This window comes from Schistocerca gregaria, chromosome 8 (genome assembly GCF_023897955.1).
Source record: "Schistocerca gregaria isolate iqSchGreg1 chromosome 8, iqSchGreg1.2, whole genome shotgun sequence".
NCBI lineage: Eukaryota > Metazoa > Arthropoda > Insecta > Orthoptera > Acrididae > Schistocerca > Schistocerca gregaria.
In genome coordinates this window covers 393582475-393607705 of record NC_064927.1, presented here as the reverse complement: position 1 = coordinate 393607705, position 25231 = coordinate 393582475, and the positions used below count along the sequence as shown (strand labels likewise).

Here is a 25231-nt window from a genome sequence, read left to right as displayed (position 1 = left end):
TTGATGGAGAGGTGCTGAATGGAATGCATTCGGCAGTCAAGAAAACATGTGAAGCCTTCAATGACTACTCTAGCAGAATATTCTCAAATGATCCTTAATCAAAGCCAAAGAAATTCTGGTTATACATAAAAGCTATTACTGGCACCAAAGTTAGTGTCCAGTCACTTTTGGATGAGACAGGAACTGAAATTGAGGATACCAGAGCAAAGGCTGGAATGCTTAACCCCAATTTAACCCTTGCACCACTGAAAAGATGAGTAAAATAGCTCTTAGTGTCAGTGGTGTTGAGACATCTGAAATCATTGAAACTGAAGAAACCTCCAGGCCTGATGGAATCCCCATCAGTTTCTATACCACATTCACAGCTGAGTCAGCCCTTTTGTCAACTATAAACTATCATAGATCTCTTTAACAAAAAACTGTGCCCAGCATTTTTTTTAAGTCATGCCTGTCCACAGAGATAGCAGAAGTGATCACAAACTACTGTCCAACATCCTTTATATGCATCTGTTGTTTAAATCCTTAGCTCAAACATAATGAGACATCAAGAACTGAATGACCTCCTTTCAAAGTGATGTAATGGTTCGCAACTTCTTTCAAATGTTCAAAAACATAAAATTGAGCACTTCACACGAAAACATCATATTACCCTATGAATAACATTAGTGAGTCACTGTTTAAATCTGTAAACTCATACTAATACTTGAGTCCAACATTTACTAAGAATGTTAAGTGGAATAACCATATAGGCCCAGTCATGGGTAAAGCAGTTGGCAGGCTTCAATTTATTGGTAGAATACTAGGTAGCATACTAGGGAAATGCAATCATTCTACAAAGGAGATTGCTTACAAATGAGTCGTGTGACCCACCCTAGAATATCCACAGGTGTGTGGGACATGTAGCGAACAGGATTAGCAGGGGATATTGGACGAGCAGCACAAATTATCAAAGGTTTGTTTGACCCAAGGGACAGTCCCACTGAGATTTTGAAGGAACTGAATTGGCAGACACTTTAAGATAAATGTCAACTAACCTGAGAAAAACTACTTACAGTTTCAAGAATCTGCTTTAATTGACAACCTCACGAAAGGTATATATTACAAACCACACAGACACCATTCTCTCCCTCCCCCCTCCACAGACCATGTATCGCTTACAAGGGGATCATTGCAGCATGCACAGATACACTTAAACTATCATTTTTCCCATTTTCCATGAACATGGGAAACAGAAAAAGCCCTAATAACTGGTGCAGTGGGATGTACCCTCTGTCACACATTTTGTAGTAGTTCTTGGAGTATAGACAGATAAAGATGAATTCTTGGCTGGCTAAGAAACATTGGTTTTAGTTTATGCCACAGGTCAGTGCTACAAATTCTATTGTCTGGTAATTGCATTCAGCTCAGTTCATAAAGTGAAAGTGAAAAAATAGATGCTCTTTTCATGACAATACCTTGACTGAAAAATTACTAGCATCAGTAGCTGGAATGAATGGTTTTGTTAAGTTTTGATATGCCAGAATGGGAGTGACAGTCAAAGGCTGCTACATTTTTGAGTAGTTGAGTTGTCAGGCATGCTTTGTTAGTAAATCCCAAAATGACACTTTGGTAAAAACTTTCAGGGACTAGGAATGCCTGCCATTCTTTCATACTGGTCAGTTCTGGTGGTTTATGGATTCTGTTAGTTTTAAATTAGGATGGACTCCATCTGTAGTTATTCTTTGTCCCAACTATTCTACTTCAGGTACAACATGACATTTTCACATGGACAGGGAAAGATTTGTCCAGCTCCATATCCCAAATAAAGTTCACAGTCTATCAGTAAGTTGACCAAGTATTTGATGAGGATGACAACATGATCATGGTAAACCAAATGTGTGGGTTGTAATCCTCAGGGCAGTATCCATCAGTCGTTGAATGTTGCTAGTGCATTCTGAAGACCGAATGGGAGCCTTTTATAAATGAGTAGGCATCATAAATTATGTGTTTGCCCTGTTGCCTGCCTGTACAGTCAGCTGATTATACCTACTGGTTAAACCACAAAGATCTTGCCCAAATTAGGATAATTCAAGGAGTATCACATTTTGTTGGTTTAATGATTAGAGAGAGCAAACTACAAAGTCATCTGTCCCTCCTGCCTGGAACAGGCAAGTCAACAAAGAACAGCCTAGTGAGTAAAACCCAAGGAAAGGAAACCCTGAGGTCTATCAAATGTCACTGAACTCTAGAGGGGAAAGGAGGAGGAAGGACAGGGCAAAGGAGGAGGAGGAAGGACAGGGCAAAGGAGGAGGAGGAAGGACAGGGCAAAGGAGGAGGAGGAAGGACAGGGGAAAGGAGGAGGAAGGGGAAAGGAAGAAATGTGGGTGAGGTGCCCTGTCCAAAGAGCAGCCAGAGACCCCAAAAACAGGAAGTGTGATGCCAGACACCCACCCACCCACCCATCCATCCGCCCGCCCACCCACCCACCCACCTCACACACCACTTACCAGAGGCACCCTACCAGAGAGTATCCATGAAAGGCTAGTGACATGGGCAGGGCAAGAGAAGCACAGGAAAGCAAATGAAGAACAAGTCAAACGTAAGACAAGAGAAGGGTGAAGAATAGCAAAGGAGCACATATGGCAAGATCTGGCGCCTACCACCAACCCTTGACAGCCTCTGCCCATTCAGGGCAAATAAGGCAACTCCTCAATGGTCCAACAAAGTTTAGGTGCTCTCCTTAGAGCTGTAAAAACCCGTTCACAAATAGACCATAAAACTAGGTCAGCCAGTGAGGCATTTTCTGTTAACACGAGGGATAGCTAGTCAGGAAGATGAACGAGTCCAGGAGATGGCAGCTAGGTTAGGTCAATGCAGCAAAATGTGGGCCACAATCAAATGGGCACCACAACAACAGTGGGGCAGATCCTCATGGTGGAAAATATGACCACAAGCCAGTCAACTATGACTATTTGGAGCCAGCCAACCTGGTGAGAGGCCCACATGGAAGATCTCCATAAATTTGCTGTCTCCTTTATTGCCCACTGTGTGCGACAAAGAGTATGCCATTCCATATTCCAAATCCCTAGAACTTTGAGGCATACTACTGGTAAGTGCCTGACTGCGGAATACCAACAAAGAGATGACTTGCCAATAACTAATTTGGCCAGCCTGTCAGCTAGTTCATTCCTTGTGATCCAAATGTGACCCAGTGCACAGACAAAAACCCAAGCATTCACATTGTTCAAGATCACAAAGAAAATCCTGGATAATCAGGACCAAGGGGGTGGCAAGGGTAACACTAGTCAAGAGCCTGTGAACTGCTTGAGGAGTTGCTACAGATGAGGAAGGAGTCACTGGTACAAGAACAGATGTGTTCAAGAGCAATATGTGGCTACTAACTTCACAATGGAAACACTCCATCCATCCAGCAACGAACAGAGTTCATTACATCCCACATTAATGTAAGGAAAGTCAGTGGGACTGGCGACCATCGAGCTATCAATATAGTCAGAAATGCCTGAGAATAGAGAAAAATTGGTGGTGGAGTGCCTCAGGATGTGCCAAGTGTTTTGGACCTTTTGATAGGTCAAGACAGAGCTCTGGATGGGGGATACATCACAGAGTTGCATCCTGGAGAAGAGGTGAAAACTTAGAATTCAGAGAAATGGGAATGGATGTGCATGGCAATCTTAACACGAGACCTGGGCTGGTGTCAGAAGATAGATCTATGTATTTGGAAAGAAGAGAACATTGTGTGCTCTGGGGAGAAGCAGATGCTTAATGTGTAAGTGGGCGCAGGACACGCAACAGTTGAACCCCTCCCACTTCCAGGGAGAGAATCATAGGAGTCATCTGAAAGGCATGAGTTGTCAGTCATACCCTACAATGGTGTGTCAGTTCAAGGATCCACAATGACTAAGGTGATGCTGAGCTGTATGCGGGACTCACGTAATCTACGTGAGACCAGCGATTAAGATGGATGGGATGGACTATGGCAACGCCAAGAACGCACAAACCAAACCTTGGCAGCAGAAAAATGGAAGAAATGAGTGACAGCCCAAGACTGTGCTCTGTGCATTGCTCCCTACAGTCTACATTCAGCAGTGTCCAGCATTGAAGAACATAAATGGATGCAAAAACCGTCAGCATACAGAAAGTGAGACACTGTAGGCCCCACAGCTGCTGCCAGATCTTTGACAGCCACTGCAAAGAAAGGGACAGTCAAAACAGAACCATGTTGAATCCCGAGGGAGGGAGGGTCTCTGAAATCTTCCAGATCTGTTACATAAAAACAATGACACACCTGGATTACAGAAAAGGAAAAATTTCCCTTTGATGCAATGCACTGGCCCAGAAGAATGTTTGGGACTAGGTTTCAACAACAAATATGAACTGTTTGAACATGAACGCTACTCACCAAATTTTGCATCAGTTAAGTTCCAGTTGTTCCTGCTAAGACTTCTGGCTGGAAAAAAGGAAGCGAGTTTTGACAGCTGTAGAATAATATTTAATAGACCTTTGTGCTTCATTTATGTTATGAGCCCACTGGAAAGGTATGAATATAGTCCACTGATCTAAAAAAAAAATAGCGTTAATTCTACTTTGACCTAAAACTATTGCTGCTGCCCCTTTTACCCCCTTATGACATTGTTGAACACATGGCTTCTCTCTCTCTGAATCCCCTCTTTCTTGTACATTCATAGGATGTTTTGTAAGGGTGTGTAAATTAAAGGAAGTATGGAAATCGGCAGAGAAACCCGTTTATGTGACGAAGTACATTTTACTTTTGTGGAAAAGACAGAGGTAGGCTTTGTTATCAAGAACTATTGCTAAACGCCATAGAGCAACACGTACCTGGTGGTCCCTCGCAGACAATGACATTGTTGGCCGTTATGCGTTTAACCTCCGGTAATGGGCTGCGCAGCGGAAACAGCAACTTGTAGTCTATGTCCTGGAGCACGCCCATCCGCATTTGACGCAGCACCTCATCCTTCCCAAGGCGCAACATCAGGCGGCCAGAATACTTCTGCAGGAGGGTTAACATTCTTTTAGTTACTAACTCAGGCAACAGATTTCCTGACTTAACACAGCCAGCATCGCTGCTGGAGTAAAGCTTAGTATCACGTGTAACCCAATTGGTATGAATTGGAGGTAAAAGTGTACTTCCCAAAAATCTGAAGTCCTGAAGATGATCCCAAGGCAGGTAAGAAATAAGGTTTAAGTAATGTACCTGAATATCCAAAAAACTAGATCCCATGCTAGAGGTCATTGTATTTGTACCATGCAACACACTGTATAGCACATTTCAGTGTATAACACAACATTATTTCCAACCCATTTGTGTAGTGCAGTATTCCTGTCACATTTGTCATAAACAATCAGTACCAGTTCAACTTCAAGGTATCAGTAGTTATTATCAGCAACCAACTTTTTAGAACTCTGTTCTCACATCATGGGAAAAACAGTCTTTACTTCCTGCAACATACTTTTGCCTTAAAAACTTCATTAAAGCATGAGAGGCAGAGTCCTGCGACTTTACAACACTTCAGCCACCATCTGTGTCACTGAAAGCAGTCCTCAACTGTATTCCTAGGTTGTTAAATTGGATGAGACATTCTAGCTGAATGCCACTGGTTCTGAACTGCTTGAAACAGTCATCGGCAAACAAGGTGGGTGACTCTGTAGACCTTAGAGCTGAAACTAGATCATTGGTAGCCACTAGAACAGTCACATTCAATACGGAGCCCTGTGGGACCCCGTTCTCTTGTATATGGAGAGTACTGTGGGAAGACATATTTGTACATGGAAACTATGGTGAGACCAGAAGTACTGATAGAAATCTGGAGTTGGCTCAGACACCCCCCCCCCCCCCCCCCAATCATGGGGATAACAAGGATATGATGCCATGCTGTGTCTTAAGCCCTATGCAAGTCTAACAAGACAGCAGAGAAGATCTGACCAAATAGTAGACTCCAGGCAGACCCACTGTCTGCTGCAGAATGGCCTTAATGAAAAATGCCCTGGGATGGAACCAAACAACCCCAAGACTCAAGGAACCAAAACAGCTGTTTGCTCACCATACTTTTGAGTAACTTGCAGAGAACATTTGAGAGACTAAACGGGCAGTAGCTGTCCATCTCAAGGGGGAGGAGGTGTTTATCTTATTTCAGTATTGGGACGATCATGCTTTCTCACCAATGGCACAGGAACCAATTCTCACTACACACCGTCAATACACATTTGCCATGAAACAGGAAGGGTGAGAAAGAGCAGGGCATCTGAGGACAGAGAGTCACCACGAATGCTGTCTCTAATACAGAAACAGAACATGAGGGGTCTGGCAGCATGGAGGCCACCAGAATCTCTTTTTGGAGACAAGATTTCTTGTCCTTGTCCTTGTATGATATAAACTTCCACAAGGACTTTTCTGTCCCTTATTCTGGGACAGACTGCAATCTGTGGCTTGTTCAGCCACCAGCTGGCATCCCATTGCAGATCAGCATAGTCCTGGGAAGGGAGCATCCTGAGGGACCCCTATCTGGTAAAGGTGCCAGAGGAGGACATTGTTTCTCTGACTGGAGTTGAGAACTGATGTCCCCAACTAAATAGGTAATCTATACTCCCAAAGGAGTATTGGGTGAAGCTGTAGGAGGAAGACCCCAATTACCAGAGAGGTGGGTGTAGTCTAGTAAGCACGAGGACCACACATAGAAGATACAGAAGCAAATGCATAGTTACTAATGAGGATGACAAGGTAGCAGTGCCATATGTCATCAGATGTGGAGGAAGTTTGTGATCTTATTTCTTCTTGGCCTCTTAATATGTGAGGCAGTCAAGGGTCTTGTATTCCTGGATTTTCTTTTCTCTTTTGTAAATGTTGAAGTATTGTGAACACTGGGAATCATTCTTCATACAGTTGACACAGTGGGGAGGGAGGAAGCACCCGCAAGGCTCATTTGTGTGCAACTGATGGCGATAGGGATGGTGTTACAACCTGTCACTCCAAATTAGCATGTAACTCTCACTCAGTAAATAAAAAGTGATGTAAGTGGAAAATGATACACTGTGCCCTATAATAACTCATTGGTTGGGAGGGGGGGGGGGGGGGTATATAGTGACACAAATGCTAGCTTTTCACAGGCAAGCAGTGCCCCTGTGAGACAGCAGGCGAGACCATTTTAAGTAGAATGGAGCCACTTTCCACGTATGAAATCACTTTTGCTTCCCCAAACCTGTCCTCCAGGTGTTCGATGAAGAACTGTGACTTCGTAGCCAAAAATTAACCCCGCCCATACTAGAACAATCCAAGTATTGGGGGCCGTGCAGCCACCAGTGGAAGATAGTTTCATTCACTTCATACCTGAATCTTCCACAATTGTACCACCCTCTCCAAATGGGAGCTCTCCCCACAGGTGCCACATTCAAGTTGGGGGTGTGTGAGAAACCTTGGCAGGGGCCGGTGAAGGGGCCGGCGGCGAGGGCGTAATCATGGGTAAGCTCAACGAGGAGAGCATCTGGTCACTCAACAGAGTGCGTCAGACCGGCGTAGAGGGCGAGCTAGACGATTGGAGCTGGAAGTTGCTCGATCAAGTGTGTGTGTCCAAGCATGAAGGGGGGTAGAAGAAAGCTTAAGTCTGTTGAGAAAGGATGTAACAGCTGCATCTCTCACCTGGATGTCGTATGTGTTGGCTGAGCGCCAGAGAACTTGGTACAGGCCGGTATATGGAGGTTGGAGGGGAGCGCAGACAGTGTCATCTCTGAACATGACGTACTGATAATTGTCCAGAGATTTCGGGACATGAACCTTAGGGCAGGAATGGCTGGCGGGCGGGCGGGCGGAGGGATATGGAGGTCGATGAAATGGAGTCTCACACGGTCCATGAGGGAAGGTAAGTCAGACTGAGGGAGAGAAGCGGAAGGGCTCACAAGTTCGCCAGGGAGAACAATGTTCTGCCTGTAAACGAACTGGGCTATCGTGCCTTTGAGGTCTTCCTTATAGATCGCACGAATGCTGAGTACCACAAGGGGAAGGGCCTCTGTCCATAGAGACGTGGCATCGAAGAGCCGCCTTGAAAGTGCGGTGGCAGCCCGCGAGTAGCCCGTTACTTTGTGGGTGATATGCTGTGGTATGTATGGGCTGGATGCTGCAAATGTTACGAATCCCATTGAACAGGGCCGACTCAAATTGTCTGCCCTGGTCAGTCTTGATGATAGCTGGACACCCGAAACGCAACACCCATGACTCGACGAAAGCTCGAGCGACAGTTTCTGCAGTAAAATTGGGGGCAGCCTCAAACCAGCGAGTTGTTCGGTCGATAGACGGGAGAACATAACTAAAGCCGTTAGAGAGGGAGAGGGGGGCCGACAATGTCAATGTTACTATGCTGGAAACACCCAGGAGGGAGTAAAAGGTGCCGTGCAGGGGTGAAGTGTGCTTGTGTACTTTGCAGCGTTGGCACGCGACGCAGGAGCGTGCCCATTGCTGGCAGTCCTTGTTGACATTTCACCACACAAAGCGCTCCGCTATGAGGCGGGCGGACACATGAACACTGGGGAGCACTAAATTATGCAATGCATTGAAGACAGCTCGACGGAGCATAGTTGGGATGAGACGGCGTAACATGCCCGTACTGTCGTCACACCAGAAATGCCAGGGAAGGTGGTGCAGATGAAGTGTAGTAAAGAAGTAGAGTCTGAAATCAGGTTTTGTGTTTCCTCATCGGTGGGTTGGAGGTTAGGCAGTTCAGAGAGGTCTAACAGCGAATGGACAGCGTCGACTTGTGAAAGGAAATCAGCAACTATATTGTCAGCAACCTTTGTGTGTGTCTGACATTGGTGGTGAACTGAGATATGAAGTCCATGTATCTGAAATGGTGAGAAGGCGGGTCAGCTGGTGGGTTTGTAATGGCCGCAGCCAGGGGTTTGTGGTCCATTAAAACATAGAAAGGACGTCCCTCAACATCAGTCTTAAAATGCTTAATCACTTTGTAGACTGCGAGCAACTCGCTGTCAAACATGTAATATTTCCGTTGTGCATTGGTGAGCTTGCGCGAGAAGAACTGCAAAGGTTAAGTTTGGCCGTCGATTGTCTGGCTAAGGACAGCGCTGATGGCAGTATCGCTTGCGTCAGTGGTGATGAAAAGCTTACCATTGGAATGAAGATGTGCGATGCTGCAGCCCCCGGCAAGATTTTTGAGGGCAGTGAAAGAGTCGGACATAGCAGGGATCCATGGAACGCTCCGGGATCTGGAAGTGTTGGTGCCTGCCAAGGCATCTGTCAGTGGAGCCTGAATCTCCATAGGCCAAGGTAGATGTCAACAATAATAATTAACTGTCCCCAGAAAGCGCCGGAACACTTTGAATGACAAAGGTCTGGGTAGGTTTAGTATTGTTTGTACTTTCTCAGGGGGCGGTGAAATGCCGTTGGCAGAGACCCGAGAACCAAGAAAAGTGACAGCAGGTTGATGTAGCTGCAATTTGTCCTGGTTGATCTCGATGCCTGCTGCCACGGAAGTGTTCACAACAGTTCGCACATGTCTAATGTTTTCCTCGACGGAGTAGCTGAACACAAGAATGTCATCAAGATATGCAAAGCAGAATTTTAGATCAAATATCACTTCGTTGATTAAACGTTGGCATGTCTGGGTTGCATTTTTGGACCGAAGGGCATGAATCTAAACTTAAATAATCTGATCGGGGTGGTGATTGCTGTCTTCGCGAAGTCTTCAGGTGCCAGAGATCTGGTGGTAGGCCCGTTTGCAATCAATGACAGAACGTGGTCGCACCTGCAAGGGAACTGGAAGTCTGCAATGTTGGGTATGGGGTAGGTGTCCATAATTGTTAGTGCATTTAGTCGACGATAGTCTCTGCACATGCGCCAGAACCAGTCTTTCTTGGGTGTCATATGTATAGGCGTAGACCAGCTAGTGGCAGAGGATTCAATGACGCCGGAGCTTAGAAGTTCAGAAATCTGCTTTTTAAGGTCGGAGAGGCACTCGGGACAAAGTCGACTTTGGAGATTGGGGGAACTGGTGTGAAGTGAAGCTTGTGAACTGTGCCGTTGGTGACGACTGAAATGTTGCCAGAGGCACAGGAGGCGGTTTGTTTAAAATGTGTGGTGGGCGGGGCAGATCCGACGGGAGCCGCGGCGGCGAAGTGTTCCAGGAATCAATGCAACAAGATGGCCGGCGCTGTGGCCGGATGAGCTTGGTAGAGCTCATGAGCCATTACTGAGTCCATTGTCCGCGGGGGCGGCCTGTGGCAGCACGGTCATGGGTGAAACGCTTGGCGCAAGTGCACTGTTTGTGTTGTCAGTGGCGGTCGTACGGTGGCGCATAGGAGCCGAAGGTGCATAGTATGAGGTGCTGTCCGTGAGGGGCGGGGCAGGAGCCGTCAGTTTGGGAACATGACATTTTTCACGCATGCGCACTTGTGTTCGGCCGAGTGTCAAACGCTGCCATGTTAGGAGGGTGTGGCTCTGCGGAGCTGTGAGTACATGTTACAGCAGTCTTGATAGCACTGTTACGAGGGGTAACGGGGGGCTAAACACCACATGGAGGCTCGATTGCTGGGACTAAGCAGATTCGGCACACTTACTGACCTTGATTTGTCCTTGCTGTAGTGTCTGTAATCCCTTCACTGCATTGGAGAGTTAGAGCTGTGTTTCGTGGCGCCAGAGGGAGAGCTCGTGGTTTTCCTTGCATAGGTGAGCGACTTGTTCAAGCTTGACAAGGCACTTGTGCGTGGTTTCTTGTTACGTCATCAACAGAGACGAGCATGTATGGATGAAATGAGCCCGGACCAATGTGTCACGGGGGGGTTTGCTCGACGGGGCACAGGGGAAGTGAGTCTTGGACGGATGATGAAACTGTGTTTTGCACTAGGTCCAGTGAAAGTTTGTGGTGTCGCAAGAAGTAAATGCCTAGTATGGGTTCGTCAATTTCGCACACTAAAAAAGTCCACGTGAGTTTGCAATTTGCAGAGAGTGAGACAATGTGGGAAATTGAACCCGAGCATTTTAGTTTAGTTGAATTCACAGCTTGCATTGAAGTATGATGAGGGCTGCTGACAGGCGAGAAAAAGTTGAAAATTTGAGAATGCGTGTTAGTCTGCGGAAAGCTTGCATATGATCAGAGCTGGGGCCACCTGCGTTGCAGGGAGGCTGTGGAGGTGTGGGCAGTCCAGAAGCACAGTGTGGGAAACTATGTCGAACGTGGGACGGAATGTGTGAATGTTCACTGTTCATAGTCACTCCACTCAAAACGGTGTGCGGATAAGGTTAATGTCATGGCACAAAACACTGAGGCGTAGCAGTGGGTCAGAGGGTCAGGCACAGATAACAAGGTATTGTTCCTGTTGCAGGCCGAGGTATCTAAGTAGGAAGCCATGTGCCGATGCTGAACCGAGGCAGGGACGGACTTTCGTTAGATGCTGAGGTGGTTTACCTGTGAACGAAGCACGTCCGGCCATGTGGCAGGTATACGAGTGGTACTGCACGGATTTCGCCATGGCAAATCCTTGTCCTGGCAGTAGTTGGTTGTCTGACAAAGCAGTTGCAGAGATCAGCATTGGTCCACAAGAGGTAACTGCACAGTTGATGAGGGAGGACACATGGGGCGGGAACAAAGGTGTTGGATAGCCGGAGTCATGCACACTCCTAACCTCACTTATTGTTGCAGGCTCAAATACGTCCAGCAGAATCGGTGGAATCATCGAGTGAAAGGCATCTTGTTGCAGTCCTGGCAGGTGTACGTCGCCCACAACATGATGCATCTCTATCACAAAATCCGGAGTTATGCACTGGGCCGAAGTCATTGTTCGAATGCTGTGTCTATGTAATACACGCGAAAATAACCGACACGGAGGTCGCGGACACAGTAAAACGGCAAAAACAGAAGATGTTACAACTCGGGGTCACCAGTGAGGGGCGTGTTCAGGTTGGTTGCACCAATAACCACACCCCTTTAGCAGTAGTTCATTTATTAACCTTAACACACACAAGAATCACAAAGAGCTAAACTTAACATGGCGGAACAGCCAAAGATAATGCTTAGAGTCCTAAGATGAATGCATATCGATGTTGGTGCCGATTTCATCGGCACCACATACCGATAAAATAATGAATGGGGAGGGGGGTGTTCTCCACAAATAGGCAGGTAAAGGAACAATGGCAAAAGGAAGAGAGACAATGCTAGGACATGTGTTCATACATTTGTCAATAGCTTTGATGAGAGCAGTAGAGGGTAGAAACTTAGGGGTAAACAGATTAGACTACATCCAGTAAATAATTGAGGTGCAGATGCTAATCTGAGATGAGGGGGGAGAAAGACATGGCAGGTTGCATCAATCTAGTCAGAGGACTTATGACAATGCATGTTTGTGGTTAACTGGTAACATCTTCAGCTGTGGGTAGATGGCGTATGCAAAGGTGAAAGAGAGCTGCTAAATGAATGGATGGGTTATCAGGATTTGGCTGTGGACCATGTAAACTAGCTTCTACCACTCTATTAAACAATCGTTTGACACACTTTCTGCTTCTGTAAATAAACAAACTAAGAGAGATGGTTATAATATCATTGAAATATTATATTTCATATAGTAATACATCTTTCACATCAATTCATGAGTTAACTTACAATGGCACAAACCTGATTCTAGTGTAGAAGGTTATTAGTTTGGCGGATGCAAAATTTTTTATTGATAAGCTCTTGTTAAATATGTTAAACTAGCATTTCCTGTTTTAAGGGTACTTCAACAATACAAAGAAGTTCCTAAACCATGTTACACTGTTTGTTCACTTCTAATATTCATATTTATCCTCTGCATTTATATTTAAATGCTGTTTTTGTAATTAAATGCTGTTAAAGAACCTGCCTAACAAATACAAAATGGCTCTGAGCACTATGGGACTTAACACCTGAGGTCCTCAGTCCCTTAGAACTTGGCTCTACTTAACTAACCTAAGAACATCACACACATCCATCGATGCCCGGGGCAGGATTCGAACCTGCGACCATAGTTGTCGCACGGTTCCAGGTAAATACATATTTAAATATTTAATTGGTCAATGTTATTTCTTTAATTCAATCAAATATTTTAATAACCACAACAAAACTGTAAAATCAACTACCCACATCACAGGATTTTATTTTAATAACCACAACAAAACTGTAAAATCAACTACCCACATCACAGGATTTGTCCACTATCTAGGTTCTACAGAAAGAACACACATGTAAGCCAATTCTGAAGTTTTGTTGATGTGTGCTAGCTTTCGGAGCCAGTGACTCCTCCTCCTCCTCCTCCTCCTCCTCCTCCTCCTCCTCACAGAGGAGGGATTGCGAAAACAGTGTGGTATTTGTACGTACACTGGGCAGTGCTGCCTTGAGGTAGAGCTCTGTGACGACCTTCATTGGCAGCCCGTTGGGAGCAGGGACCCGCACCAGCCCCGACCAGTAGCCATCTGCGCCTTGCAGGTAGCGGAAGGCATCTGGACACGGAGAGTTGGGCACCTCCAGAGTGGCCGTCATCACCACCAAGCCCAGCAGGCACAACCTGACAACAGAAGCACCAGTCGTGAACGGGCTGTACTACGAAATGTTATTTCAGATGCAGTCATGTTTTGGTAATCATATCCTTACAGCAGAGCAACCGAGTATTATAAACCAACTGCCAGAGATAGCTGTATTGTTCATTTGAAAGGCATTACAGAAATTGCCATGACCATATAGATTATCTTGGCACATATACTGAAAGTTTCTGGCATGTTAAAAGTGTGTGACAGACTAACCTTTGATCTTTGCCTTTCATGGGCAATTTCTGTACAATCTGAGCTATCCAAGAATGACAAATCACACTCACAGCTTTGCTTCAGACAGTGCCTCTCTCCTACCTTCTTTCTAGAAACTGTCCCCTGTGCTGTGACTAAGCTGTTTCTGTCTATATCCTTTCTTCCAGGAGTTCTAGCCCCTCAAAGTATCCAGACCTACTGTGAAGTTTGAGAGGTAGGCGATGCCTACTGTTCTGAAGCAAAGCTGTAAGAGCAGGTTGCAAGTCAGACTATGAACAGTTCAATTGATAGAACCCATGCCCACGAAAGGTGAAAGTCAAGATAGAGTCCTGGCCTGGAACAGTTTTAATAAGCAGCTTCTTACTGTCCAAGTTACCTCTAATTTCAGAATTACTTTACAATTATTTTACAGCATAACTGATAGAAGCTAGAACATTTTATTTTACATATTGTAATTACCTTCCAAAGAATAAACAATTTTTACATGCATTCGACTTAGAAAAAATAAATTACCATGAAACATTTTAGATAGAAATTCTAAGCTTGTGGTGCCATGAAGACCAAAAGAATCTGTGAACACAGATTTAACAGGAGCAGCGAGAGGGAGCCTCCTGCATTACTCACATCCTCTTATCACAAATGCCAAAGTTCTCAAATTCTGTGGACATTTACAAACAGTATCTAGTACATGGTACTAGATCAGTAGTGCCAGCTCACTATGAACATCTGATTGCAGATGGTTTAATTGAAAACAACCATTAAGTAGAAACAAGAAATGATTTAGACTGTCAAAAACTTAGTAGTTAATAGACATGAAACAGGTGATCAAATAAGTCACAGAATTTTTCTTGACATGTTTTATGACAATGTTTCTTCCTGGAGTCACCATATAGTGTGATGAAATTCATTTATCCAATGCCTTATCTAACATACATACAGGCAAAACTGTGATGACTAGAGGAAAATTTAAGTCCAAGACTCAGTTGGTTTCTACGTCAGATGGTAAACAGCACAACAATGCAGTGGCATGAAGATGTGTTGGTGCATTTGATACGGTATTAACAAAAGATGTGCTTATGGCACATTGCCAACTTTTACAGACTGTAATTTAGTCAGGAATATATTACGTGTGTGTGCATGGGCACAGATGAACAAGAGATCCAACGATAGCACTACTGAATGTTCACCCCAAAACGAGAGAAACGAACTATGGAGAATTTTCAATTAGAGGCTCTTTTTTTTACTTCCAATGATTCAGATTTTTAGCACTCTCAAGAAATGTGATTGCGTGCATGTTCCATATAAGCATGAACTCCTGTACGTAGTTCCAAGTGACAAAATTTGTGAATGGCAATTTAAATATCAGTACCTGTTCAACTACGAAGATTTAAGTTTCCATTACTTCCCTGACATGCGTAATGTAAATTGCAGAACGATTCACATTAAATATCCACTTAGAGATCGTTCCCAAATCTAAACTTGCACTCCGCCACTCCTGATCTCGATGGAAGGTTACAATGGCTTTTTCTATGTAATGAATTAGATGACTTTCGGAGGTGTACAAGTAGTTTTCGGGTGATTGAACAGAATATTTAGTATATTTGTTGCAAAGACAAAGATTTTATTCATTTTAAGTGTCTTAATCTACCTCTCAACAACCGATCTGAATGTATACAAGGCTACTTTAAGGTCGTGCGGGGTCTCTACAATGATCACCTGCGAGCCTCCCATTCAGCAACAATAATCATTGCTCGAAACTAATTGTATCACTACCCTCCAACATACGAACTTGCTGTATAATAAGTTTCTTTCCCACTAACATAAGTACCGACAGATCCTATGCACTTTGTTTTTTGGCTGTTATCTTACTAACACAGTAAGCAGTGAGGATACATACAACCCATAGTAATTGACTTATTAGTTCAATTCAGATTCGTAGTTAAGTGTCAATCCGTGTTGTGTGCCTTCCCCAGTTATGAATTTGTTAAAACGATGTATTAGCTATGCTGCAGGGTGTCAAGACCTTCAGATCAATGGGGCTAGCGGCATCTCTATTCGATCATAGGTAGCCTAGTTCCAAGATTGTTCTGCTGGTCGACCTCGTTGTGTTTCTCGGGCACTTTTTTAGACACTGGAGGCATGGTGGTTCAGTATACAAGTAAGAAGTACCAAACTTCAAACTTCAAGAGCCTGTGATTTTCTTTGCCATTTTTCGCTTCTTTCACACCTAGCAGCGAAATTTAACACCAAAAATGTCACGGTGCAGCGGGATTCGTCATACACGACACATTGCAGGTACCGGTATCCACAGTCGTTAGCCAGAAAGTCTGAAGGCCACGGCACACCACCTCCAACGGTACCATGCCTAGAGAAGCACGGAGGCGTTCAAAGCTTGCGTTGGTAACAGCTTAACCATTTTTATGTTGGATATGCGTTTCTTCAGGTGTGTTTTATAGAAATATCAACAGAAAGACCATCTCTACATTACAACACACACTTCTAGATTTCAACAATTACACCCTTCCGTAGGTTTAATCTATCACCCCGTTCTGATGAAACACGCAAAAATGTGTATATATGAAAAGAGGGTTAGGTAGTTTTCGTCTCTATAATTAGCATCTTTTGTATCAGCCCTATCCCAAGGAATTTGCCCCTCCCCATATAATACCATCATCTTCCATCGCTTCTTCCATACTAAGTCACCGGTTCCCCCTTTTTACTCCTTCGCTCCACAGACTTTATAACATTTAGTTAATAATGTATTTATAATACGACTATTTAGGCACTCCTAGAATTTAGCACAATGAAAGTAGAAAGACAATTTTGTATAAAAGCACAAAACTTTGAATGCTCTACAGTATCAATTTATGTCGCTAACAGGTGACTATTGTGGTCAAAGATAATACAATATTGGTGAACTGTTGGAACAGGTATTGAACATTGAGTAACGTATCCTTGAGAACTATACAGTCTGGTGGCCTTACAACAAAAACCAATTAACAACATAATATTTTTACAAAAATTACAATTTTGTGCTTTTTATTTGTAATTACAAAGTTCTATTAAGAAGCGACGAAGAATCAGTAAACTACATCAACATTTCTTCAAAATTTAACTAGAACGTTTTTAAAGAATGCTTGGCTTCAACTGTGCCCTCTGAACACGTTTCGTGAACGAAAGTAAATTCTGAAGGTTGCACTTTCGTATGTCTTAATTACTCCGAATGAAGACTATGGCCGATGGGAGGTCCGTGTACCATTACAAGAAAGCTAACACGGATCGTATAATAATAATAAAGGCAAACATGCTACTGGTGTAACCCAACTAGCAAAAGCAACTATTTGCGAAAAGTGGGAGATATCGTTACAAATCGTGCCCTGAAAACATTTCAGTCATGTTGGAAATCTTCAACATTGCATTTATAATCTCAAATGCAGAGTAGCAGCACAGTTTTCGATCCCATCACTTATGAAGTGACCGCAACGTTTTTGATTTTTACGCAAAACAAATCACTCCATCACAAAAAATTTTGTGGAGCAATGGCTACTTAAACTGTGTGTGCGCAAACCGATCAAGTGACAATGTATTTATTTAGATCCCATAAATCCAGTGCAGCGAGACATTTGCATGGATGTAGAAGGTGTCAGATTATTACAAATTATACATAAGATATATACAAAAAAAAAACCTTTGTAAGAGGAGATGTAGGTATAAGACAAAATACGCGATGTGTATAGACAAAATTACGCTTAAAAAACTGAAAATTTAGATTTTAATAGCTACATAAAGGACATAGGAATGTTGTCAATGATTACAACCATCGTAATGCATAGGAGTACATCAGATTTGATTAAAAGAAAAACTCACAGTTAACGCAACTGACATTCTTCAAGCGAATAAATGGAATTGTCCAGTTCATAGTGTGTGAGCTGCTGTTTAAATTTGGTGGACTCGTGGTTTCAGCGATGGTGAGATAGCACTGAACACCTTGCAGCTTATTTATGACTCCTTTTTTTACAATACTAAGGCTTTTAATTCATAATGGAGGTCCGTCTTCCCCCTGGTTTTGTGGATATTGTATGAATCATTGTTTTGTATAGTTACTCATTTTTACCAATGAAAAACTATGGAGAGTAGACTTACTGACGTGCATTTGTCAGTATTCCTAATTTTCTAGAAGGATTTCTACAAGAATATCTCGACTGGACTCCGCTCATTATCTTAACAACACTCTTTTGAGCAATGAATACTTTTTTTTGGTAAGTCTGATTACCCCAGAAAACTATGCCATACAACAATAGTTCATGGAAGTAACTAAAACAAGCAGTTTTTGTGGTCTCAGTCAGACTGGAAATCACACGAATAGCGAATGTTGCTGTGATGAGCTTTTTGAGAAGTTTTAAAACATGTTCAGGCCATTGTAAGTTGCTGTCAATGTGTACATTAATGAACTTTTATGACAACTTGTAGCAACTCACTACCATTCCATTTAATACTCTACTTTTTTACTTAGTTGTAAATGAAAAACCTGGGTCTTGGTAACATTTAGTGGTAACCTATTATTTTCAAACCAATTAAGTACATCATTAAAGCCAATATTGGCCGATTCTCCCCGATGAGTTCTTGTTTTCAGCGCGTGGAAAAAAGAATCGTTGTTCTAGATTCTAATCATTCTAATTCCCTACTTACACGCATTTGCTAGACCGGTCAAATATCGGTTCTCTGATCGACAGTAGTTTTACACAAATGGCGTCTGGAAATTAGGTACTCCAATTTCAGATTGAGTCAGCAGTCCACATAATGTCTGTCCCTCTGCAAATACAGGAGGTAGACAACTTCGTGCTCAGTATATTATTTCTAATTCTTTACTACGAAAGTTACATCGCCCAATTACGTCACAAAGTTTCAAAAATTAGTCAATCTGACAAACCAAGCGCGTTTCAAAAACTGTTGTCTGTTTACATGGCAGCGCGACAAATAGATTGTGGGATTGTGGATTAGGATATTCGCTAGCTAGAACCGCATTTCCAGAATCGATATGTGTGTGTTTACATCTGGATTGATAGGTGTATGAGAAAGATCGTACCCATAACAATTTCCAATCCTGTATCAAGTATGATCCTGAGTGAAGGATTATACGCGAAATATAATTTTGGGATTTTTAGCTTCTAAGCGAGAACCAACTCTGCACACATCATCATTAGGTTGGTATCGAGCTATCATTACGCGGTGCACAACAGTGAACTAGGCTCACTGAGATTTTTAGTTCAGTGTACGAACTAAGAAAGTCTTCCGATACACACACACACATCGCAGGGACCTCTGTCCAGTACGGTTCACTGTAGCGCTGCGTGTCTATTACAGTTCAGTTTAATAGTTGCATATTTAATTAACAATGGATTTCCACTAAGGGCTTTTTATAGTGTAAAATTTCTCATTACACGTGGCTATGTCAGCAGTTGTGCTGTGAACGGTTTGATAGTAATTCTCAGCTGTTCGTGTTTTAGCTCGGTACGTAGCACGCGCAATTTATTAAGCAGGTGGAATGTCAACTCGCAATGAAGAGAATGTGCAGAGTTTCTACGTCAAAGAGAAAAAAGATGCTAAGAGGTAAGAAATCTCAGCACAGGCTTCAACAATATCTCACTGCATGGGAGATCTTGAATCTGGCTGACATAATGACAATGTCTGTAATTGGGAAAACGGAGCTAACTTCTATGAGAAACTGAATGAAGCCATAGTGAAACAATATTCCATCAGAAAATGTCATTAGATTTGGCTCATATGGTGCAAATGCTGTGGTGGGGAAGCACAATTCAGTAGTCATCGCGTACAAGTGCTTCTTCGTGGAACCGTATTAACAGAATCATTTGTCCTTCAACGCACTTTCTAGTCGTCGTGAGGAACTTGCGGCAGATGTACAGTATATATTTACTTAAAACTAAGCTGCAAACGGTAGTGTCAGCAAGTTCAATTTCAAAAACTTATGCAGCTTAAAGCAAATAAAACACTAAATCCAGCGCAAACTCTGTTCACTTATTTCTGTTGTCGAACGAATGCTGGAGAAACGGAATAGATTAATTTTATTTTTTATTGATCAGCGGGCAAAGGTAAGTTTAAGTCCAAAGAGATACTGAACTTGTTCCGGGTTCCAGTCATGAAACTTTATTTTCAGTTTATAAAGTGGATTTCGCCCGAATCTAATCATCAAAAGTTGCAGTGCTAAACTTAAAGAAACAAAAGAAAAAAAATCCTTTCCGCTAACCTCCAGCATGAAACAGGAGTTTTTTTACACAGAATCTCTGGGGGGGGGGGGGGGGGGGGGAGTGTTTACAAAGAGCCTCGAGAGAGAGAGAGAGAGAGAGAGAGAGAGAGAGAGAGAGAGAGAGAGAGGGGGGGGCGCAGCACGTACAGGGTGTATCAAAAAGAATCATCCGATTTAAAAAATAGTAGCTATTGTGTTAGTTTATGTTCGCGCGTGACAACGTACTGTTGGAAAGAGCAAACTCTCGAGTTCTACATGGGGCATCGCCACACTGGTATCTGGAAGTGCAGGAATTTCTAAATCAAAAAATTCCTGAACGATGGCTCGGTCGCTGTGGACCAAATGATTCAGCTTTATATTACTGGCCTCCAAGGTCACCGGACCCGACTGTACGTGATTATTTCTTGTGGGGGTTACCAACAACAATGAATGAACTGATATATCGCATAACAGCAGCTGTGGAAGCTGTAAACGAGAAATGCTCGCTGCAGTTTGTAAAAAAAATGAATACCGCATTGACATAGTTGCAGAAATATAGACGTGCCAAATCGGACGATTCTTTTTGATACGCCGTGTGTATTTCCAGCTGGACAAGTCTCATCCGATGATGTGAATTTGTATGTTTTAACGGACAAACTTGGCAGTACTCTCACTTCCGCATTCCACAGGGGATCACAATCGAATATCCTGGAAACATAAAAATCATTACTGCCAGATGATTGTAAGCTGTTTGGTTGTTACGGACACAGTCCTAATCGTCAATTATCGACATCATTTAATGGAGGAGGGAGAGAGATTAAACATCCACACTTTCAAAATTTTCAATATCATTCTTTAAAATTAATACCCTTTCTTAATTTTTGTTTTCAGGAAGATATTCGAAGGTGATAAACCAGCTATATGCTTCTACAATGAATGGAACTCTTCTGGCATCACAGTGGATCAGATGGTTCGGCGACTGCCGCCTACATTCCTGCCGACCAAGTCTGATTTGAAAGAATGGCCATTGGTTATCTTTATCTAACGAAGGATGTAGACTAAGTTAAGTTTACAGCTATGTCAGACGATTATATTGTAAACAGACAGCGAATAGGCTCCTCCAGACAAGTCCAAACAGTTTTAACAGTGAAATTGTTTATTTTTATTTTGTTGAAGTGTTTTAATGTTTTTTGTAACTATGGAACACAGGCCAATTAATACTATCAGCGCAGGCCGATATTATAGTAGGCGCGCAGAGACTGGAAAGTAAAAGTATGGTATTTTCAATGGCAGTTTGACATTCTTTTAGTGGGTTGCGTGATCCACTTGCAGTGGCATCCTAACACCACTGGTTTAGGTACCACCAAGAAACGATTTTGAGGAATCTTGTTTCTATGAAATCCCGTTTTGAGAGCCCCATGTAGACGTAGTGTGTATCGGTGTGTTAGTACCGCGACGCTGGGCAGAGCGAGCACACCGGCATAACGTATGTGTATGGGTTCAACAGAAGCACGGATGACCACTTCAAAACTGTGTGAAACACGGTAGACAGGAATTAGAGAAACAAAACTCTACCGCAGAAACACTAAATTAATTAGATAATCTTTAACAATAATTCAAAAGAACAGGTATCAAATCTGGTGACTTATTTTAGTGGTCTACCTAGCTTGGTGCGAGCGTGCACCAACAAACTATATTTTGGCGAATTCTGAGAAAAGTTTAAATCAAAGAAACGCCATAGACGACACTGTGGCTAAGTTCGTAATAATGCTGAGCAAACCAGTGTTTAACAGAACATGTAAATCTGCACACGAATTTTATATACAACACGTGGAAAGTGACTAAAATTGAAGGATCCCAAACGTGGTCAAATTTGGGGACGACGTATTATTTCCAGTATCTAAAAAATACTGCATCGACATTTGTGAATAATACAAACCAGTATTTCCACTTTAAAATTAGTGTCGTTAGTAATTTTGAACGGTTAATTTTCTTTAAGTGGTGCGACCCCTGTTAGCACGGCGCCTGTAGCTTATACGGCACGGGTAAATCTTCTCTGGGTGGTTGTCCGAAACAGCAGCTGAGAAAGCCTATAGTTCTACTTAGCGGTGAAAGCAGAAATCTGGCATTGCAACATTTGGCGTTAGACAATGAGTACACTATCACATCTGACTGAATTAAAGAATTCGTCAAACTTCACAAAAATGTACTTAAAAATAACAAACATGCTACAATAAGTTACTGAAGGAAACATAAAACAGAATCGCGAAAACAACGCTAAGTGACCTACACTGAAGAGCCGAAGACACTGGTACACCTGCCTCATCTCGTGTAGAGCACGTAGAAGTGTCGCAAGACGATGTCGTATGGACTCTACTAATGTCTGAAGTAGTGCTGGAGGGAACTGACACCACGAATCCTGCAGAGCTTTCCATAAATACGTAAGAGTATGAGGGGGTGGAGATCATTCCTGAACAGCCCATTGCAAGGCATTGCAGAGCCCCTCAATGTTCATATCTGGGGAGTTTGGTGTCCAGCGGAAGCGTTTAAACTCAGGAGTTTTTGTTATGGAGCCACACTGTCCCAATTCTGGACGTGTGGGGTGTCGCATTGTCACGCTGGAATTGCCCAAGCCCATGGGAATGCACAACGGACATGAATGGATGCAGGTGATCAGGTAGAATGCTTACGTACGTGTCAACTGTCATATTCGTATCTAGACGTATCACGGGTCCTATATCACTAACTGCATACGCCTAACATCATTACAGAGCATTGACCAGCTTGAACAGGCCCTTCTGACATGCAGGGTCCTTGGATTCATGAGGTTGTCTCCCACCCGTACACGTCATCCGCTCGATACAATTTGAAACGAGACTCCTCCGACCGGCAATATGTTTCTGGTCATCAACAGTCCAATATCTGTGTTGACTGGTCCAAGCGAGGCGTATAGCTTAGTGTCGTGTGGTCACCAAGGGTACACGAGGTGCCTTCGGCTCCTAAAGCCCTTATCGATGAAGTTTCGTTGAATTGTTCGCACGCTGCCACTTTTTGATGCCCCAGCATTGAAGTCTGCAACGATTTGCGGAAGAATTGCATTTCTGTCACGTTGAACGATTCTCTTCAGTCGTCGTTGGTTCCGTTCTTGCATGATCTTTTTACGGCCGCAGTGATGTTTGAGATCTGATGTTTTACCGAATTCACGATATTCATGGTGGTGGTTGTTGTTGTGGTCTTCAGTCCTGAGACTGGTTTGATGCAGCTCTCCATGCTACTCTATCCTGTGCAACCTACATCCTTCTGAATCTGCTTAGTGTATTCGTCTCTGTCTCCCTCTACGATTTTTACCCTCCACGCTGCCCTCCAATACTAAATTTGTGATCCCTTGATGCCTCAGAACATGTCCTACCAACCGATCCCTTCTTCTAGTCAAGTTGTGCCACAAACTTCTCCCCACTTCCTCATTACTTATGTGACCTACCCATCTAATCTTCAGTATTCTTCTGTAGCACCACATTTCAAAAGCTTCTATTCTCTTCTTGTCCAAACTATTCATCGTCCATGTTTCACTTCCATACATGGCTACACTCCATACAAATACTTTCAGAAATGACTTCCTGACACTTTAATCTATACTCGATGTTAACAAATTTCTCTTCTTCAGAAACGCTTTCCTTGCCATTGCTAGTCTACATTTTACATCCTCTCTACTTCGACCATCAGCAGTTATTTTGCTTCCCAAATAAAAAAACTCCTTTAGTACTTTGTGTCTCTCTTCCTAATCCAATTCCTTCAGCATCACGCGGCTTAATTCGACTACATTACATTATCCTCGTTTTGCTTTTGTTGTTCATCTTATATCCTCCTTTCAAGACACTGTCCGTTCGGTTCAACTGCCCTTACAAGTCCTTTGCTGTCTGACAGAATTACAATGTCATCGGCGAACCTCAAAGTTTTTATTTCTTCTCTATGGATTTTAATACCTACTCCGAATTTTTCTTTTATTTCCTTTACTGCTTGCTCAATATACAGATTGAATAACATCGGGGAGAGGCTACAACTCTGTCTCACTCCCTTCCCAACCGCTGCTTCCCTTTCATGCCCCTCGACTCATAACTGCCATCTGGTTTCTGTACAAATTGTGAATAGCCTTACGTTCCCTGTGTTTTACCCCTTCCACCTTCAGATTTTAAAAAGAGTATTCCAGTCAACATTGTCAAAAGCTTTATAAGTCTACAAGTGCTAGAAACGTAGGTTTGCCTTTTCTTAATCTTTCTTCTAAGGTAAGTCGTAAGGTCAGTATTGCCTCACGTGTTCCAACATTTCTACGGAATCCATACAGATCTTCCCCGAGGTCGGCTTCTACTAGTTTTTCCCTTGTCTGTAAAAAATTCGTGTTAGTATTTTGCAGCTGTGGCTTATTAAACAGATTGTTCGGTAATTTTCCATCTGTCAACACCTGATTTCTTTGGGATTGGAATTATTATGTTCTTGAAGTCTGAGGGTATTTCGCCTGTTTCATACATCTTGCTCACCAGATGGTACAGTTTTGTCAGGACTGGCTCTCCCAAGGCCGTCAGTAGTTCCAATGGAATGTTGTCTACTCCGGGGACCTTGTTTCGACTCAGGTCAAACTCTTCACGCAGTATTGTATCTCCCATTTCATCTTCATCTACATCCTCATCCATTTCCATAATATTGTCCTCCAGTATATCGCCCTTGTATAGACCCTCTATATACTCCTTCCACCTTTCTGCTTTCCCTTCTTTGCTTAGAACTGGGTTTCCATCTGAGCTCTTGATATTCATGCAAGTGGTTCTCTTTTCTCCAAAGATCTCTAATTTTCCTTTAGACAGTATCTATCTTACCCTAAGTGAGATACACGCGTGAAATGGTCGTATGGGAAAATCTCACTGTTTTGCTACTTTGGAGACTGTGTCCCATCGCGCGTGCTTTCACTATAGCACCACATTCAAAGGCAAATCTTGATAACCTGTCATTGTAGCAGCAGTAAACGATCTTAGAACTGTGCCAGGCACTTGCTGTCTTACACAGTCGTTGCCAACCGCAGCGCCGTATTCTGTTTACGTATCTCTGTATTTGAATACGCATGCCTATACCAGTTTGGTGCTCCACATGAATAACTGAATAATTAATACAGAAGGCTAGTACCTGGCTGTTCGTTTCGTTTAGCGGCCTACCACAATCTAAGGCAT

At 43.1% G+C, this 25231-nt stretch overlaps 1 protein-coding gene across 1 annotated transcript in view; it reads right to left on the bottom strand.

The window, feature by feature from the left end:
- Window positions 1-25231, bottom strand: part of LOC126283930 (serine protease gd-like) — a 264054-nt gene that overhangs the window by 60706 nt on the left and 178117 nt on the right. Inside the window, exons 2-3 of the mRNA XM_049982315.1 lie at window positions 13350-13536; window positions 4837-5008 (exon numbers count right to left, since the gene is read on the bottom strand). Of these exons, the coding sequence (XP_049838272.1) occupies window positions 4837-5008; window positions 13350-13536 (359 nt within the window). The remainder of the gene's footprint in view (window positions 1-4836; window positions 5009-13349; window positions 13537-25231) is intronic.